Raw genomic sequence first — 14,367 nt, 5'->3', positions numbered from 1 at the left:
CATCAGTTCTGGGTTTATTCCTCTCTCTGCACACCCCAAAAGTGTGGGCTGCATTTCCCTGTGCTCCTCTGGTCCAATTAGGAGGCAGATCCGTGAAAGGGGAGCCTGTGGCTTCTCTGCTGTGTGCTGGGGCTGTCAGCACCTGAAATCACAGCCCCTGAGTGCACAGACAGGTGTGTGTCCCTAAACCCACAGACAGGTGCGTGTCCCTGGGTGCAGGTGTGTGTCCCTAAATCCCTAAACCCACAGACAGGTGCGTGTCCCTGGGTGCAGGTGTGTGTCCCTAAATCCCTAAACCCACAGACAGGTGCGTGTCCCTGGGTGCAGGTGTGTGTCCCTAAATCCCTAAACCCACAGACAGGTGCGTGTCCCTGGGTGCAGGTGTGTGTCCCTAAATCCCTAAACCCACAGACAGGTGCGTGTCCCTGGGTGCAGGTGCAGCGCCGCCTCCGCTGAGCGCCTGCCCAGCCTTTCCTTTCTGGCCGCTAGAGAGAGCCCTGGGATAGAGCTGAATTCTCTGGGATAGAACTGAATGCTCTGGGATAGAACTGGATGCCCTAACTCAAAACCTGCACAGAGTGATGCTCTGCACAGCTCGAGGTGATCAGCACTAACTTCAGTCTGGGCTGTGTGGTACCAAGGAATAGAATTTAAAGAATAAGGCCTTCAGCTTCTTGCCTGGGTTTGTACTGCTTTTCTAAATATTCCAGTAACCCACTAAAATGGTGACCATATGTACTTAAATTTTTTGTTGTTTTATTTCTGCAAGAACTGCCAACACTCTGTTTTTCAGGTTTACTAGCTCATTTTGTTCCTGGACATTAACAGGCACCTTCAGGCTGATCTTCAGTGTTTCATCAGTTGTGAGCAATTAACAATTAAATGAGAATACACAAGTGAGATGCTTGAGTGGGGTTTATGTGTCCCTTGGCAGGCTGAGCAGAACCTTTTGGGATAACTTGCTGTGTGGCCAGTAACAGGCAGCCAGTACCAGTGGTGGGAATAAATTTTGTGTGTGTGGGCATCTCATCCTCTCCCCAAACTCCACCTCCCCTTAGTAAACTTCCTACTGTGGTACCAGCACCTATTAAAGCTCCTTTTCAGTTTTGCTGGGACAAAGCTCACAGTCCCCAAGCACCCTCTGGTGTCATGCACATGCATGGCCATGTCATCACTCTCTGGACACTGTCTGCACCCGGGGAGGATGAAGAGGGGATGAAGGCAGCAGTGTAGAGCCCTCTTGGGTCACAACCTGTCCCAGCTCCAAGCTCAGCCTAGGGAAGGGGGTGCTGGTGCACTTCTGTTCACCTGGTTATAAACCCCACCAGTGAGACACACACAGGCTCCTCTGGCTCACAATCAAACCCTGCATATGTCAACCATGTTTGCAGTAAAATGAGAAACCATTCAAATCTAAAATAGAGAGGAAAAGCTTGTCCTGTGACGTGGCATGACGCTGTTTGCACATAAATAGAAATCATGTGTAGCATGGCTTGGAGCCCTCAGCCCCAGCCAGGGGCTGGCTGTGCCTGGCCTGGCCTCGAATGGCCACGAGGTGAGTCACTGAGGCGGAGCTAGGATCTGTCTGGGGGGAAAAGGGCAGGGTGGGAGCTATTACTAAGCAAAAGCAGTGCCAGGGGAAAGGAGACTTTGTGAAAACTGGTGTCAGTACTCAGAGCTGCCACTCACCAGCAGCAACATGAAACAGGAGCAGCTTTTGGCAGAGCTGCTTGGGTACTTGTCTGGGGCTCTCTGGGGTCAGGGGAGCACTGACATTCAACAAATGCCCAGCTGCCAGATACAAGTTCTGTGCTTGTTTTAAACTTGGTTTGCAGCCTGATCCCAGGTCTCATTTAGTAAATCTAATTTTTGCCATTAACTGTGACAGTAATTCTGGCCAGAGTGATTCAGGATCAACTCAGGGCACTGCTCAAGGATCACTGTCTCTAAAAGAAGAAATCAGTGATGGACACGTGTACCTCAGACCTGAGATAACTGACTAGTGCCAGGAGCTATCACTTCTTTGCTAGCAGGATGGTGCAAAGAATGTAGGGACTGGCTTTGCCCAATACTGAAATTGAGAAGGAATAGCTTCAGGAATAAACCAGGGTTTCACATGGCAGACAGGATGCTCTCCACCTCCAGCCATACTGTAACCCACCAGGTCACTGGAAAATGAACTGGGAAGGGTACATACCTACCATGTGTACTGCAGCAAGTCATTTGTGCCTCAGATACCTCACCTGGTTCATGTTCTGGGTCTCTGCAGCCATGATTTGCCTTCTGAACAAAAGGAGCATTGGTTCCAGGTAGGTAACCCCTACCAGCATGCAGCTGGGTGGGAGATGAGGACCTGGACATACACACAGGCAGGAGACTGCAGCTGCCACCTGCAACTCCCACCTTGCAGAGCAGTATGAAGCAGCCAAAGGGACAGTCAGGCTGCTGGGCACCCAGCAATGGTGACTTTTAGCAATCTCCAGTGGCTTAACTTTTTTCACAGATGGACGATGTGGTATCCGCAAACCCTCTGAACAGAGAAAAACTTAAGCTTTTCTCAAGATTTCTTCTTAGAGAAGCTGTGAGAGAAGCAGAGAAGAGAAAATCAAAACAATTCTTATCTCACTTGCTACTCCTGTGTTTATACCCATGTAGAATGTAGTATAGAGATTGTTTACCCAAAGTAATGACTTAATTAGATTCTAGTCATAGTGTTTTAAATTCATTAACCAATTAAATCCACATATGTGTCAGGACTCTCAGAAGAGAGTCACGAGTTTTCTAGTTAGTTAGTGATAATTCTTGTTAGTATAATATAGTAATAATATAGTTTAATAAAGTAATTAATTAACCTTCTAAAATCATTAGAGTCCTACACATCATTCTTCCCACGTCAGACATCCCAACACCAATATGAGGATACATGGGAAACCTTGATCCATCACCAGTGGCACACTGGATCCACCCACCATGGCACACCCACAGCCTGGGAGCTGCATGCAACTTGGAAACTCAGAGGCCAAAGTTTTCTGCTACAGAAAAAAGTCCCCAGGGGCTCTTCAGTGTTTGTTTTATGGTCCCCACACCCAGTTCTATGTGCCCATCACTGCACCAGGTGGAAGATGTTTCTCAGGGCTCCAGCTGGCCCTGCTCCCACCACAGCCTAGTGCTTCAACAAGTGCCAAGGCTGGCATGAAAGAAGCCTTTCAGAGAAAACAGGCTGCCCCAGTCACTCCAGACAAGAGGCTGCAATAGGTTGTAAGCTGGCAGAGCTCTTGGCACTCCCAAGAGCCCTGTTTTTACAACCAGGCTCTTCCCCTGCCAGCCACGTGTGTTTTGCTGACTCGTACTTCCACTCACTGATAATACCCAAGGGACTCTGAGATGCAGCTGGTGGAAGATAAAGATGACATGGAGGCACTGGGAAGCACTGGGGTAGTGGTGTGACACAGAGCCTAATCTAGCCCAGAAGTGAACTCTGTTGGAGTCAGAGCGCTCACTTGTGCAGCCCAAGCCCTGGCCCAGAGGGAAAGCCCAGTGCACCCTGTGCTGGGGCGCCAAAGGGCTCTCTGCTCCTCTGTGCAAAGCTTATTCTTGGCAAGCAGAGAGAAATGAGTAAATAAGCATTAAAGAAAGGTTTACAGCCCAGATGCAAGATCTGGAATTTATGTTGTGTAACCTCCTCTCTATTTCAGAATGTTCAGTCACAAACTGAATTTGTGACATGACAATGGGATCAGGTCTGCTCATGTTTGAGCTGCATGTGGCTGCATCCTCAGCTGATGCCTTTGAAGACAGCAGTCAGTCCCAGGGCATTTGCCATTTGTCCTTCTTACATTCTGTCCCATCACTGTAGGTACATGTTGTTTGAAGGAATCTTCAAGCAGACTTTTATGTTATGTTAATGAAATAAGAAAGAACATCCTATCGTTGCAAATAATCATACTGCTTTATTTTTCAGTATCACAGTCTCAGGAAATGAAACAGTCCAGATCTTTTCCAAGATATTACATAGCCTTTTTCCCATCTGTCTGTCGACAAAATAATCAAATCAAATACAAATTTGTTTGTTTGCTACATCTATTACAGTGGAAGAACATAATTGTTGGTAGAAGCAGCTAGATTTCAGGAACAAAGGTGGTTTCCTCAGCTTCTGTGTAACCCACTTAGGTTTCCAGAAAAGCACACGGAGGGACAGAAGGAAGTGGTGAATAACAAAATACAGTGATTTATTGAACAAAATGGGGCAAGGCAATGTTCCCTTTACATTCTATGACAATTCAGGAGTACGAAGTAAAACATGCTATACACACACACACAGACATGATACTTTGGTTAAATGTCATTCAGAAGTTCTATGCCAAACCTGGTAAAATTATAGAGTGAACAGTCAAAATAAAACCAAGAATAGGCTTGCATAGACAGATTATTGTCAGTGTGCAATTCATATTTAAGGATTAGCTTTTACAATGCAGGATACACTTGCAGCTGTGAGAAATTTAAGCCTTCTGACTAATCCACCTCATTGCATGGCTAATATTTAGATTCAACAGGCTGAAAGTTTACCCTGAAGAGCTAAATGAGACAACTGCAGTTATTTATCTGAGGCAATTAACTATATTGCAGTGCACAGATGCAGCTGGAGACAGACCATGGAGTCTACTTAGAGTGAACACTGATACAGTGGAACTTGTTTCCCATGAAGTAGAAAATACTCATTTGTGTGTGCCACTGTCCTCTCTGGGACTCTTCTGAAGAGCCAAAACTGCCCAGCTAAGCCTTGCCCTGTGCTACTGATGGAAAGGAGGTGGCTGATAGTATCTCCAGCCCAGAAACTGAGGCTTGGGCAGCTCCTGAACATGAAACCCACGTCCCTCTGCCTGTCCTGGGCAGGGCAGTCCACGTGGCACCTGTGTACAGCACAGCCAGCACCTCCCTAGCAGTGCTGCACAGCCACAAATGTGCTGGAGTGCAGCAAAATGGGATCTCTGCCTGTCCTCTGCAACAAAAAGAAGACAAGCTACCCCTGGTGTGCTCCATGTGAGGGATATGTCCCATACCCACCTCCCAAAGCAAGTGCAAAACTAAGCCCTGAACACCTTGAGAGAGTGGGGCAAAACCAAGTGTCCACTGGCTGGGGACAGATAAAGAGCAAAGCTCAGACACCACCACCCTACTGGGCATTCCTGCCAGGCACAGGGCAGCACTGAGCTCAGGCACCCATCAGGCTGTGCTGGGAGCTGTGCTCCAGTTCCTATTGCATCCCACACAGTCCTGCAGTGTCAGTGCTGCCAGGAGGGACAGCAGGAGCCATCTGCTCAGGGGACAAACACACAGCAGATTGCTCTGAGAAGGAAACAGTGAGTTTCATGGACTGGCTGTGCTCAATTACAAGAGTGTAAACTAAGTAGGGGAATCCTCACACTGTCTCCAAGTGCTCCCCTTTATATATATATAAATTAGCAATCCACAGTTAGTTTGCATACAGGATAATATGAATTAAAATAAAAACCTTGATAATAAAAATATAATATACACATTGATGAACAGCAATAAACTGAATGAAAACACTAGAATGTAACAGTGGCTGTAATTTGGCACAAAATAAACACACAGACGTCTAGCACTGTAAAAATAACAATCCATTTTTTCATAAGTAGAGAATCCTGATTCAAATCCTGATAGATGGGAATGCAGAGATATAAAAATACTGTACATACAAGATCCCTTTTATAGAGAGAGAAGCAGACTGCAGCATCTAACTTCTATCATTCTTCCCCAAGAGGAGAAATTCAATTATGAGAATTCATCTATTCCTTAACAGCTGATATTTCCTCACCCCACCAAGTTCAAACCCTTGAAGTTCTTTAAAAAAAGATGAAATCAACCTGTTGGATCTATCCCTGTGGCGACAACTGCTTCTTGCTGCAGGAAGCTGTACAGTCCACATTAAGACAGTGTTTCATAGCAAGGTGACTCAGGTCAGCCTGCTGAAGACATCGAATATCCCTGCGTGTAAGGCACGATCCCTCCAGGTCACCCGACCTCTCTTCTGCAGACCACTGTGCTTTAGACGTAGGTGAGGAGGTGGTGAGAACTCTTCCTGCTGAGATGAGCCTACTAGGAAGGTCAGGAAGTGCCAGGATTTCAAGATGAATTTTCCATGTGGTGCTGGATGCCTTGTTAATGCACAGAGTCAGAAAGGGATGCAGGACCCAAACAACCTTGGCAGGGGTCCCAGCAAGGGCTCCAACATGCTACTAAATCCAGAGCAAAGCCATAGGCAAAGCTACTGAAACTTGGCAAGAGTAAACAAGTAAAAAAACCAAGATACTTAAATATTTCTCTGTCATAGGAAAGAAATATTGCTGAGTGTTTTTTTTGAAAGATCAGCTTCATTGTGCCTCTTTCCAGGAACACATGTCCAAGGTACTGATTTTGCATCTCACCTACACAAACTGCATCTTCTTGACTCTCAGCAGAACTGTGGCTGCTGAGCCCCAAGGAAACGTGGCTCTTTGTTCATCCATAATCTTAACTCTTGTTGACCTCAGTGGGACCATGGAATCCCTTTTCAAAAGTGGTCACTAAAGATGCAAGTCCAGTTGCAACCTCTGCCTCAGGAGGTCTCTAACATGCATGGCTGCATGAGGACCTGCTCTGTTCTTATCCCATTTACTACCTGCTTTCCTCAGATACCATTCCTAGCATTTCTCTCCCTTTTCTAGCAAAGCCTTAGGAACCCTCTTTTCACAAGGACTATGGAGTAATAAAACAGGAGAAACACTTACAAGGAACAGCAAATGAATAAAGGTAGGGAAAAAGAATAAAGGATGAGGACTAAGGGAGGATACAAAGCAAAACATCCCATGAAGCATTCAGCAACCCCAAAGGCATCCAAGGAAGCAGCAACTGCTTCTGGGATCCTTCTCTTGGGCTCCTGTCTCTTGGTGTCTTGGCCAGAGAGCTTGACTAGCCACTAAGGAGATCCTACAGCTCCACAGAGGAGGCACTGAGGTGTTCTTCAGACTACCCAAACTAAATATGCCAGAGTTTTCCCTCACATTTCTATTCACTCCCATTGACACCAACAGCTTGCACACTCCCAAGCATCCTTCCTGAATTGATAGGCTCTTTGAATGTCAGAGGGCTCAGGGTCTTCATGACTTCTCTGAATAGGTTAAAACAAAAGCTACACCAGCCAACTGCAGTGTAAGAAAGTCCACCACAGCCAGATACAGAGGCCCATGGAGGGCTGAATTCCTAGCTGGTGATTTCCCCATGCCTTCTGCAGAGAATCACCAGTTTTTCGCAAGCACAGCCAATACAAAGCTCAACCTCTTTCTGATTTGGCAGGACTTTTCTCCATCCAGTTTTCACAAGTGCACCAGGTGGTACAAGCAGAAGTGCCTGGACTAGGGTGTTTGTAGGAAGTATTAATTCTTACAAACCCACCAGGGATCCTTTTCACAACAATAATTATTCTGATTTCTGATGGCAATGGAAGAAAAAAGCCCACAGGACAAAAAAAAAAAAAAAAACAAACCAAGAAAAACATTTTCAGCAGTAGAAATTTTGACTGTTACATGAAATAGAAAAATAAATTCTTACAAAATAAAACCTTGGTGGATGAGGTTGCCACACTGGGCCAAGTTATCAAATAAGAAAAAAAATAGCATCTATGTTGGCTTTTTTCCTGAATGCTTTTAAACAACATGAACACTTCTGAATGGACAGAGACAGAAAGAGAAGCTAGAACAAGGCAAGGACAGTAAAATCTAGCTGCTGACTGGCATATTTCCTGAGAAGCAGCAGCAAGCAAGACCTTGCAAGTCACTTAGGAGCCCATGCAGGCAGGAAAGCCACAGTCTGGAAGCAAGGGTATGCAGGTAGAGGATTCTGCCCATACACAAAGTCCTACATGACAAGGTTTTTGATTAGGGTATCCCTGGAGCAGAGATCCACTGGGGTTATGTGGTTCTTCACAGGTACTGAACTGCTGCCAACGCGCCAGTATGAGTAGGAGATGGAAGTCTCTTGAATTGTTGGTCAAGGCAAGACATGGCCTTGTTATGTGCTATTAAACCTGCCCCTGCAACTTATGTGAAAAGAGTTGCCCTGTCTTCCCAGTGATTTGGCCCAGTAATTATCCTGACCAAGAACAGCCACGGTTAAAGCCTTACAGCTGCCTTGGGGCTTGAGCTGTGCACTATAGGAACAGCAGACAGCCATGGTCTCTTCCTGTTTCCTAGAGGTGCTCCCTCCCCACAAAGCTCCAGAGAGCTACCAAGGCCCCTTTCCCAGACAGATCAGTGGTGAAGACAAGTCCATGTTTCCTGCTCTAGACACAGGTGTCTCCCCTCCTCTGCAGAGCCAGAGGCAGAACTGCAGCTGCCAGAGACAACAGAGAGTGGTGAGACAGACTTGGTGCTGGCACTAAGGTTGGGCTGCAGGGGCAAGGCAGCCAAGCTCTCTGCCATGAACTGGGCTGGCCCATGAATAACCAGCCTGCCCTGCCCTCCAAGACAGTGTGCAGATGTTCAGCTTTGTGGTTTAAAAATACACCTGAAAATAACGTCAAAAAATTATTAAAAAGACCAAAGAATTTAAATGAGAGGAGGCCAGGGGAAAAGGCTACTTTTTGTGTAAGAGAAAAATTATTTTCAAAGAGTGGAGGGAAAACAAGCCAGGATGGAATCACTGCATGGGAAAATCTTTACAGACAACAAACCTGCAGACGCTGCTGGGCCCTAGAGAGCAATGATTTTTTTATTCCTGACTGGAGCTTGCCTGGGGTGCTGGATGGAGCAGTGGAGAGGAAAAGCAGTCAGCACAGACATCGTGTGGACTGATCAGCACTCTGTGTCTGGCTCAGGTTGCCTCTAACTGTACATTTTGAATTTGATGCTCAATGTCCATATGGCACTCTCTCCATCAGCCCCATGTTTACAAGACATATCCAAGTTCAGAAACAAGTAACTCAAGTGCATCAGCAACTGAGCTAAGAGTTACAGGAGATCCAACTTGGCTTTAATAAAATTCCTTGGCTTCTACCATACTGAAGCTCAAAGGAGGTGACCACAGAGGTCTCTTCAGACACATAGATCTGTTTGTATGAGTCTTCTCAAACCACAGTTCACAGCTTCTTGAACTCCCTGGCAAATCCTAAGTAATGCACACAAGGTTTAACTTCAGTTGGAATTGTCTTTCCTTTTAACTGTTCTATCCTATATCCTGGAGCTAAATGCCTATACACACTCTATTCAGATTGTTGGAAACCCTAGAAAGAAATACAGCAGTTAAAAAAAAAAAAAAAATCTGTTTCATAGGCCACTGCTGCCTCACCAGTCTCAGAGTTTGGCTTTTGCTGGCATATGTTTGACAACGCTCTCTCCTTCCTGCAAGCTCATATGACTGTCAGGTTGGCTCAGCTGTCCTATCCAACACAGGAAGAAACTCAATTCCTCTTATAGCTCTCTTTGCTAAGCTAACCTAAAGTAAAAAGGACTTGTACTTCTGATGTTCTGCTGCATTGCCGTAACCCAAGTCATTTCTTCACTTTTCCTCCATTGTACATGCATCTCAATTTGTCCTATTCATCAGAGCTCCAGCCAAACTTAAAAATAAAAAGAAAGCCCAAACAGAATGCATGAGGGAGCTGTTGAGCCAGCTGGTTGATTCGCACAGCTCAGTGGCAGCTAGATTATACTGCACTGCTCAAGTCATCACAGATGAGTAAGAAATTGAAACAAACAATTTTCCTTAATATGATGACACTTAAAGAGATGATCCTGGGAGTGGAGGGTGGGCCTCCCATTACGTCAGGAATTGAGAAAGTTGCCTGGCAATTCCAGTAATGTTTGCTACAGAAGAGTCAGTACCAAAGCAAAGGCTAGCACAGTTTAGTGCTTCCTACGGGAACCTGGAAAGCAAAACAGAAAGGAAACAGTCTGTGAGGCTATATCCTGGTGAAAAAATTACTACCTGCAGTCATATTTTACCTGGCCTGCTCTCTTGTCTGTCTGACTGACTTCTAGGGTACTAGTAAAGTCAAAGGCCAAAATGGGAACTATATGCTACATGACTCAATCAAAAGGAAGGATAGATCCATGAAACAGGCAGATGTGCATTTCTTCTAGTGTGTGAATGGTGCTGCAGCCCCATTGCACAGTCTCACTAAAGCAAACAGACCCTACAAAGTGCCATCAGCTTCCAGCTTACTTAATGAAGACAGAACATAAGTTTACCAAAGTAAATTTTGGAAGGGAAAGTGTCCATATTCAAGTCTCACTAGTGGAGTTGGAAGAAATCTGAGACTGAGTTAAACTCAGACTGCCCCCTTCCTTCCCCAGGGGCTCTACAGATAACTCAGACAATGGGCATTCAGATTTAAAACTACTGCAGGGGCAACCCTACCCGCACTGCTCTGTGCCAAGTGATTTTAGGAAACAAACCAACAAAGCAGTGCTGAGATGCTACAGGAATAAAACCAGCCTGCTCTCAGGACAAGTTTCTGTCTGATCATCCCATCTGCTTGCCAGACAGGCGAGGTTCTGTCTTGTATTGGATTGTTTGAGAATAGTGAGTCACCTAAAATCCATCATAATGTTGTCTTCATGACATTTCTTTGTCATTTGCTACCTGGATTTACAGTCATTCATCACTAAGAGATCACAGAGGACATACAGACAGCACCATAACAAATTCCAGGCAAACCAATTCTTTTTTTTTTTAGTGTCACAGCCTGCAATGTGCTCAGCAAGTCCAACCCAAACACTGCCTAGCATCACCTACCTGCTGGGGCATTAATTCCCCTTCTTTATTTGCATCACTTTCTATTACTCTGTCCCCTGCAGGCTCCTTGTGTGAGGAAAAGAGCTGACAATAACCCAAGTGCTGGGCAGCCCTGGGGGTGGTCCTACCTTTAGGAGAGTGCTCAGGTTTGGGGATCTGGCGCAAGGGGCTGGGCTGGCTCGTGTAATACCGAGAGTGTTCAAAATCATCGAGCAGAGGCTGTGACCTGCCAAGCAAAGTGTCAAAAGGAGTGTTGGGAAATAACTCAAAGTTACAACAGTGCAGCAAGAGCAACATCTCAGCTGTCTGGTCTGTTACTGTCAGTTTGATGCCAACCCTGCCTGGCCCAGACCTTCCGCCTGCAGAACAGCTCCTCTGAGCACAGCCCAATTACTGTTTCTGCAGTGAGAAAGGCAGAGTACTGCTTGTCATGGAACTCTTTCATTTAATAATGGTTTAAGTTATCAGGAAATAATTTCCACTATGAAGTTTACTGCAAACTTCACCCAAAAGGGCAGCATTTTAAAATGGTTAATGCTTGCACAGTTTTACCCCCAGAGTATTTTAATATGATCTCTCTCAGTCTCCACCTGCACCTCCATTTGTTGTTTCTTTTGCAAGTTCAACAAGAATTTCTAGGTTTCTTTCTGGAATGGAAATCAAAGCCACTGGGGTCACTTTCATGGTTTAGTACCTCATGAAGACCACAGAGCCAGAGTACCAAGGGATTCAGAAGCAGCAGTGGGCTACAGCATGTTCCCAGTTTGGGATGAGACACCCCAAAGCACAGTGCTCTTGTTTGCAGGGTGGTGTTCACATGCAGCAGTGGGAGCTGTGCACAGGGCTTAAATGGGAGCAAGGACCAAGGGAGCAGCTGTGCAAATGCATGGTGATTATTCCTTCCTGCCCAGAGATGACATTTGGTTTCACATCCCCAGAAGCTGTTTAACCCTCTCAATGTTTCTCTGCCATTTAACAAATGTCACTGCACAAGCTCATCAATCTCCGTCAGCACCGGGCACGGGGGCCAAGATGGACAAGTGCCACGAGCACAGTGAGTGACGCACGTCACCAAACACCTCATGAGCTCCGTGTCCCCCATCGCCCTGCTCTCCACCAGAGTCCCTTCTGTGTGGGTCAGGCTGGTCATCCCACACCTCCTCTCTAGGACTCAGCTTCTCAGCAGCTTCCCAACTGCATTCCCCATTCTTGCCAGCCAGTTCAAGCTCACCTTGAAGGCCTGTCACTTCTGTGTCGCTGAGTTTCAGGCCCTTCTCTTGACCTTGAGCGCGTGGACTCACCTGCATCAGGCTGATGGGAAGAAGGGAAATCAGCTTGTCTGTGTGCCTTGCTAGACACCAGCCAGTACTCTGGGACTGCCACAATTTCACACAGCCCTTTTGTGCTTGGTTTACACACAAAATGAATTACAGCCAGACATGCAAATGGCAGCATCAGGACTCGTTTTCAGTAAAAACCCAGCCTTGCTGAGCCAAACTCCATCTCTGCGCTAAAATGTGACAGCAGTAAGGGACTGTTCCGAAGCTGGGCCCAAACACAGTCTGGGTGTAATGACAGTGCACAAGGCTGGGCTGAGCAGGAAGGACCAGCTGCAGGCAGCTGTGCTCCTGCAACCACTGAAACTCAGTAAGGAGACTGAAAACACTGGAGCTGCTGCCATCTGGCCCCAAGATTAACACCACGTCCCCTTTAGCACCTTAGCAGTGCTGTTTCCTATCCCCGTCCTTTTGGTCAGCCAAGTCTCTCTGGTGTTACTCCTACAAAGCCAGGCATGATAGACTCAGGACTTTCATTACACAGCCAGTTATGAGGCAGAGTGACAACTAAAGCAGCTTCATTGCCCTTACACAAACAGAACCAACTACTGCTTTTATTGCTACAGTCAGGATTTCAGCAAAGGGAAGGTCTTCCACCAGGGACTGACAGTGCTTCAGGGAGGCCACAAGGTGCTGTGACATCCAGAGCCATCCTTCAAGGCCAGAGCCCCAAGGACTACCTTGCTTGAAGTTGAAGCCAAAAGCATCTAAGCAAGGAGGTGCCTCCAAAAGGCTCAGGAAGCAGCTGAGTAACAGACAGCAAGACCTTTTAGATGCATCACCACCTTTTGCTCTCACCATACACACTCTAATGTGTTAATGTTATCCCTCTAAAAATAGGAATAACATTATAGCACCTTATCTGTGCTGCCTCCTGAAGCCTTGGCATACCTTCCAATCTTGATCATGCCTCCTCTTTTCAAAGGAAGACTTTTCTCTTTCTTTCTCTTTTCTTAAAGCCTTTTTCTCCTCAGCCATCAAGAGACGAGCAATTTCCTAGAAGGGAAACACAGACTCTGTCAGACAGTTTTACTCCTCTTGTAGGTTTGAGCTATTCAAACCCTTTCCCATGGACAGCTGCTGAATGGGAAGGGTGCAAATCCAGGATTTCATCCATCTGTGATCAGAAACCAAGGGACAGGGCAACATTAAGACTAGTGACATGCACCATGTCCAATAACTCCCTGATTTACCAGAACTGCATTTCCAGAGCCTTTCTGCCCTCTATCCCTTCTGCTTAAAGGGGGTAGTGGTTTATCTCACAGCATCTCGAACAGTCTCCCATGGGCTTAGTTACAAGAAATGCTCTTACAGAACCATGAACTTCCTGACTTTGTCATGATTGCAACAGGCAGTGCAACTCTCTGCTTGGCCAGCCTGAGCATATACACAAAGCCTAACTGGGAGAAAATCCCACTGGAGCCCCATGCTCCCCCTACAAGGAGAGAAATTAACAACTAGAGGATCAGAGAAAACAAGGGCTGTTGAGCAGCTTCTGCAAGTAAAGGAATTCCACAAGCATTTGACTTGTTGCTCACCTCATCTTGGGCTACTTGAGCTGCCTTCTGATCTGCTTCATTAGCCTGGAAGGGGGAAAAAAGTGGGGAAGGAAAAACAGAGACAAAAAATTACAAATACAAATACACCATCATCCTCTTCAAATACACTTAGCTACCCCAACTTACCTCACAACCCAACTCCAATCTGCCATTTCAGCTTTTCAGCTGAATTTTGCCCTCATGTATGTACCTGGCCACACCACAATGCATTCTCCACTCTGCTGCCTTCTCTCTCAAAGATGGGCAATGGCCTGTCTCATTTGTGAGCTGCTTACACTGACTACATGCCATCTTCACCTGCCTGGAAACGTCCATTTAATATCACTTTGCTTCAGTACTTTAATTTTGGGGTGCTTATTTCAAAAAATAGAGCTTATTAGTTGGAAGCCAGCTGTCACTTCATATTTGTGTGAATGGAAGACAAAGGTAATTAGCAGAATGCACAGGAGCAAGACCTTAGTCTTACAGTCACTCTTATATATTAAAGGTTTACAAAGTAAAGTTGTCCGTGCTCGTTGCCTTAGTTCCTTCAAGTTGCACCCTCTCTCCTTACCAGGAGCTCTTCCTCCTGCAGCTTCCGAGCCATCTCTGCATCAGACAACTCCTGTTCCATTCGGGGTCCATCGTACATGGCTTGTTTCCTCCCCCTCAAATTAGTGCCTACAGAATTGAGAGAA

General features: G+C 46.1%; 1 protein-coding gene across 2 annotated transcripts in view; it reads right to left on the bottom strand.

The window, feature by feature from the left end:
* Window positions 1-2,385: 2,385 nt before the first annotated feature.
* Window positions 2,386-14,367, bottom strand: part of CCDC50 (coiled-coil domain containing 50) — a 44,731-nt gene continuing 32,749 nt past the window's right edge. Inside the window, exons 6-11 of one of the 2 annotated variants that reach the window (XM_053951967.1) lie at window positions 14,244-14,350; window positions 13,670-13,714; window positions 13,023-13,127; window positions 12,026-12,105; window positions 10,923-11,020; window positions 2,386-2,579 (exon numbers count right to left, since the gene is read on the bottom strand). In XM_053951967.1, coding sequence (XP_053807942.1) covers window positions 2,488-2,579; window positions 10,923-11,020; window positions 12,026-12,105; window positions 13,023-13,127; window positions 13,670-13,714; window positions 14,244-14,350 — 527 coding nt within the window. In that variant the 3' untranslated portion in view covers window positions 2,386-2,487. Of the gene's footprint in view, window positions 2,580-7,523; window positions 9,923-10,922; window positions 11,021-12,025; window positions 12,106-13,022; window positions 13,128-13,669; window positions 13,715-14,243; window positions 14,351-14,367 lie in introns of those variants that run through there. The other variant, XM_053951968.1, reaches the window with a different exon arrangement.

This window comes from Vidua chalybeata, chromosome 10 (assembly GCF_026979565.1).
Source record: "Vidua chalybeata isolate OUT-0048 chromosome 10, bVidCha1 merged haplotype, whole genome shotgun sequence".
NCBI classification, from domain to species: Eukaryota; Metazoa; Chordata; class Aves; order Passeriformes; family Viduidae; genus Vidua; species Vidua chalybeata.
This window is presented reverse-complemented; position numbering and strand designations above follow the sequence as displayed.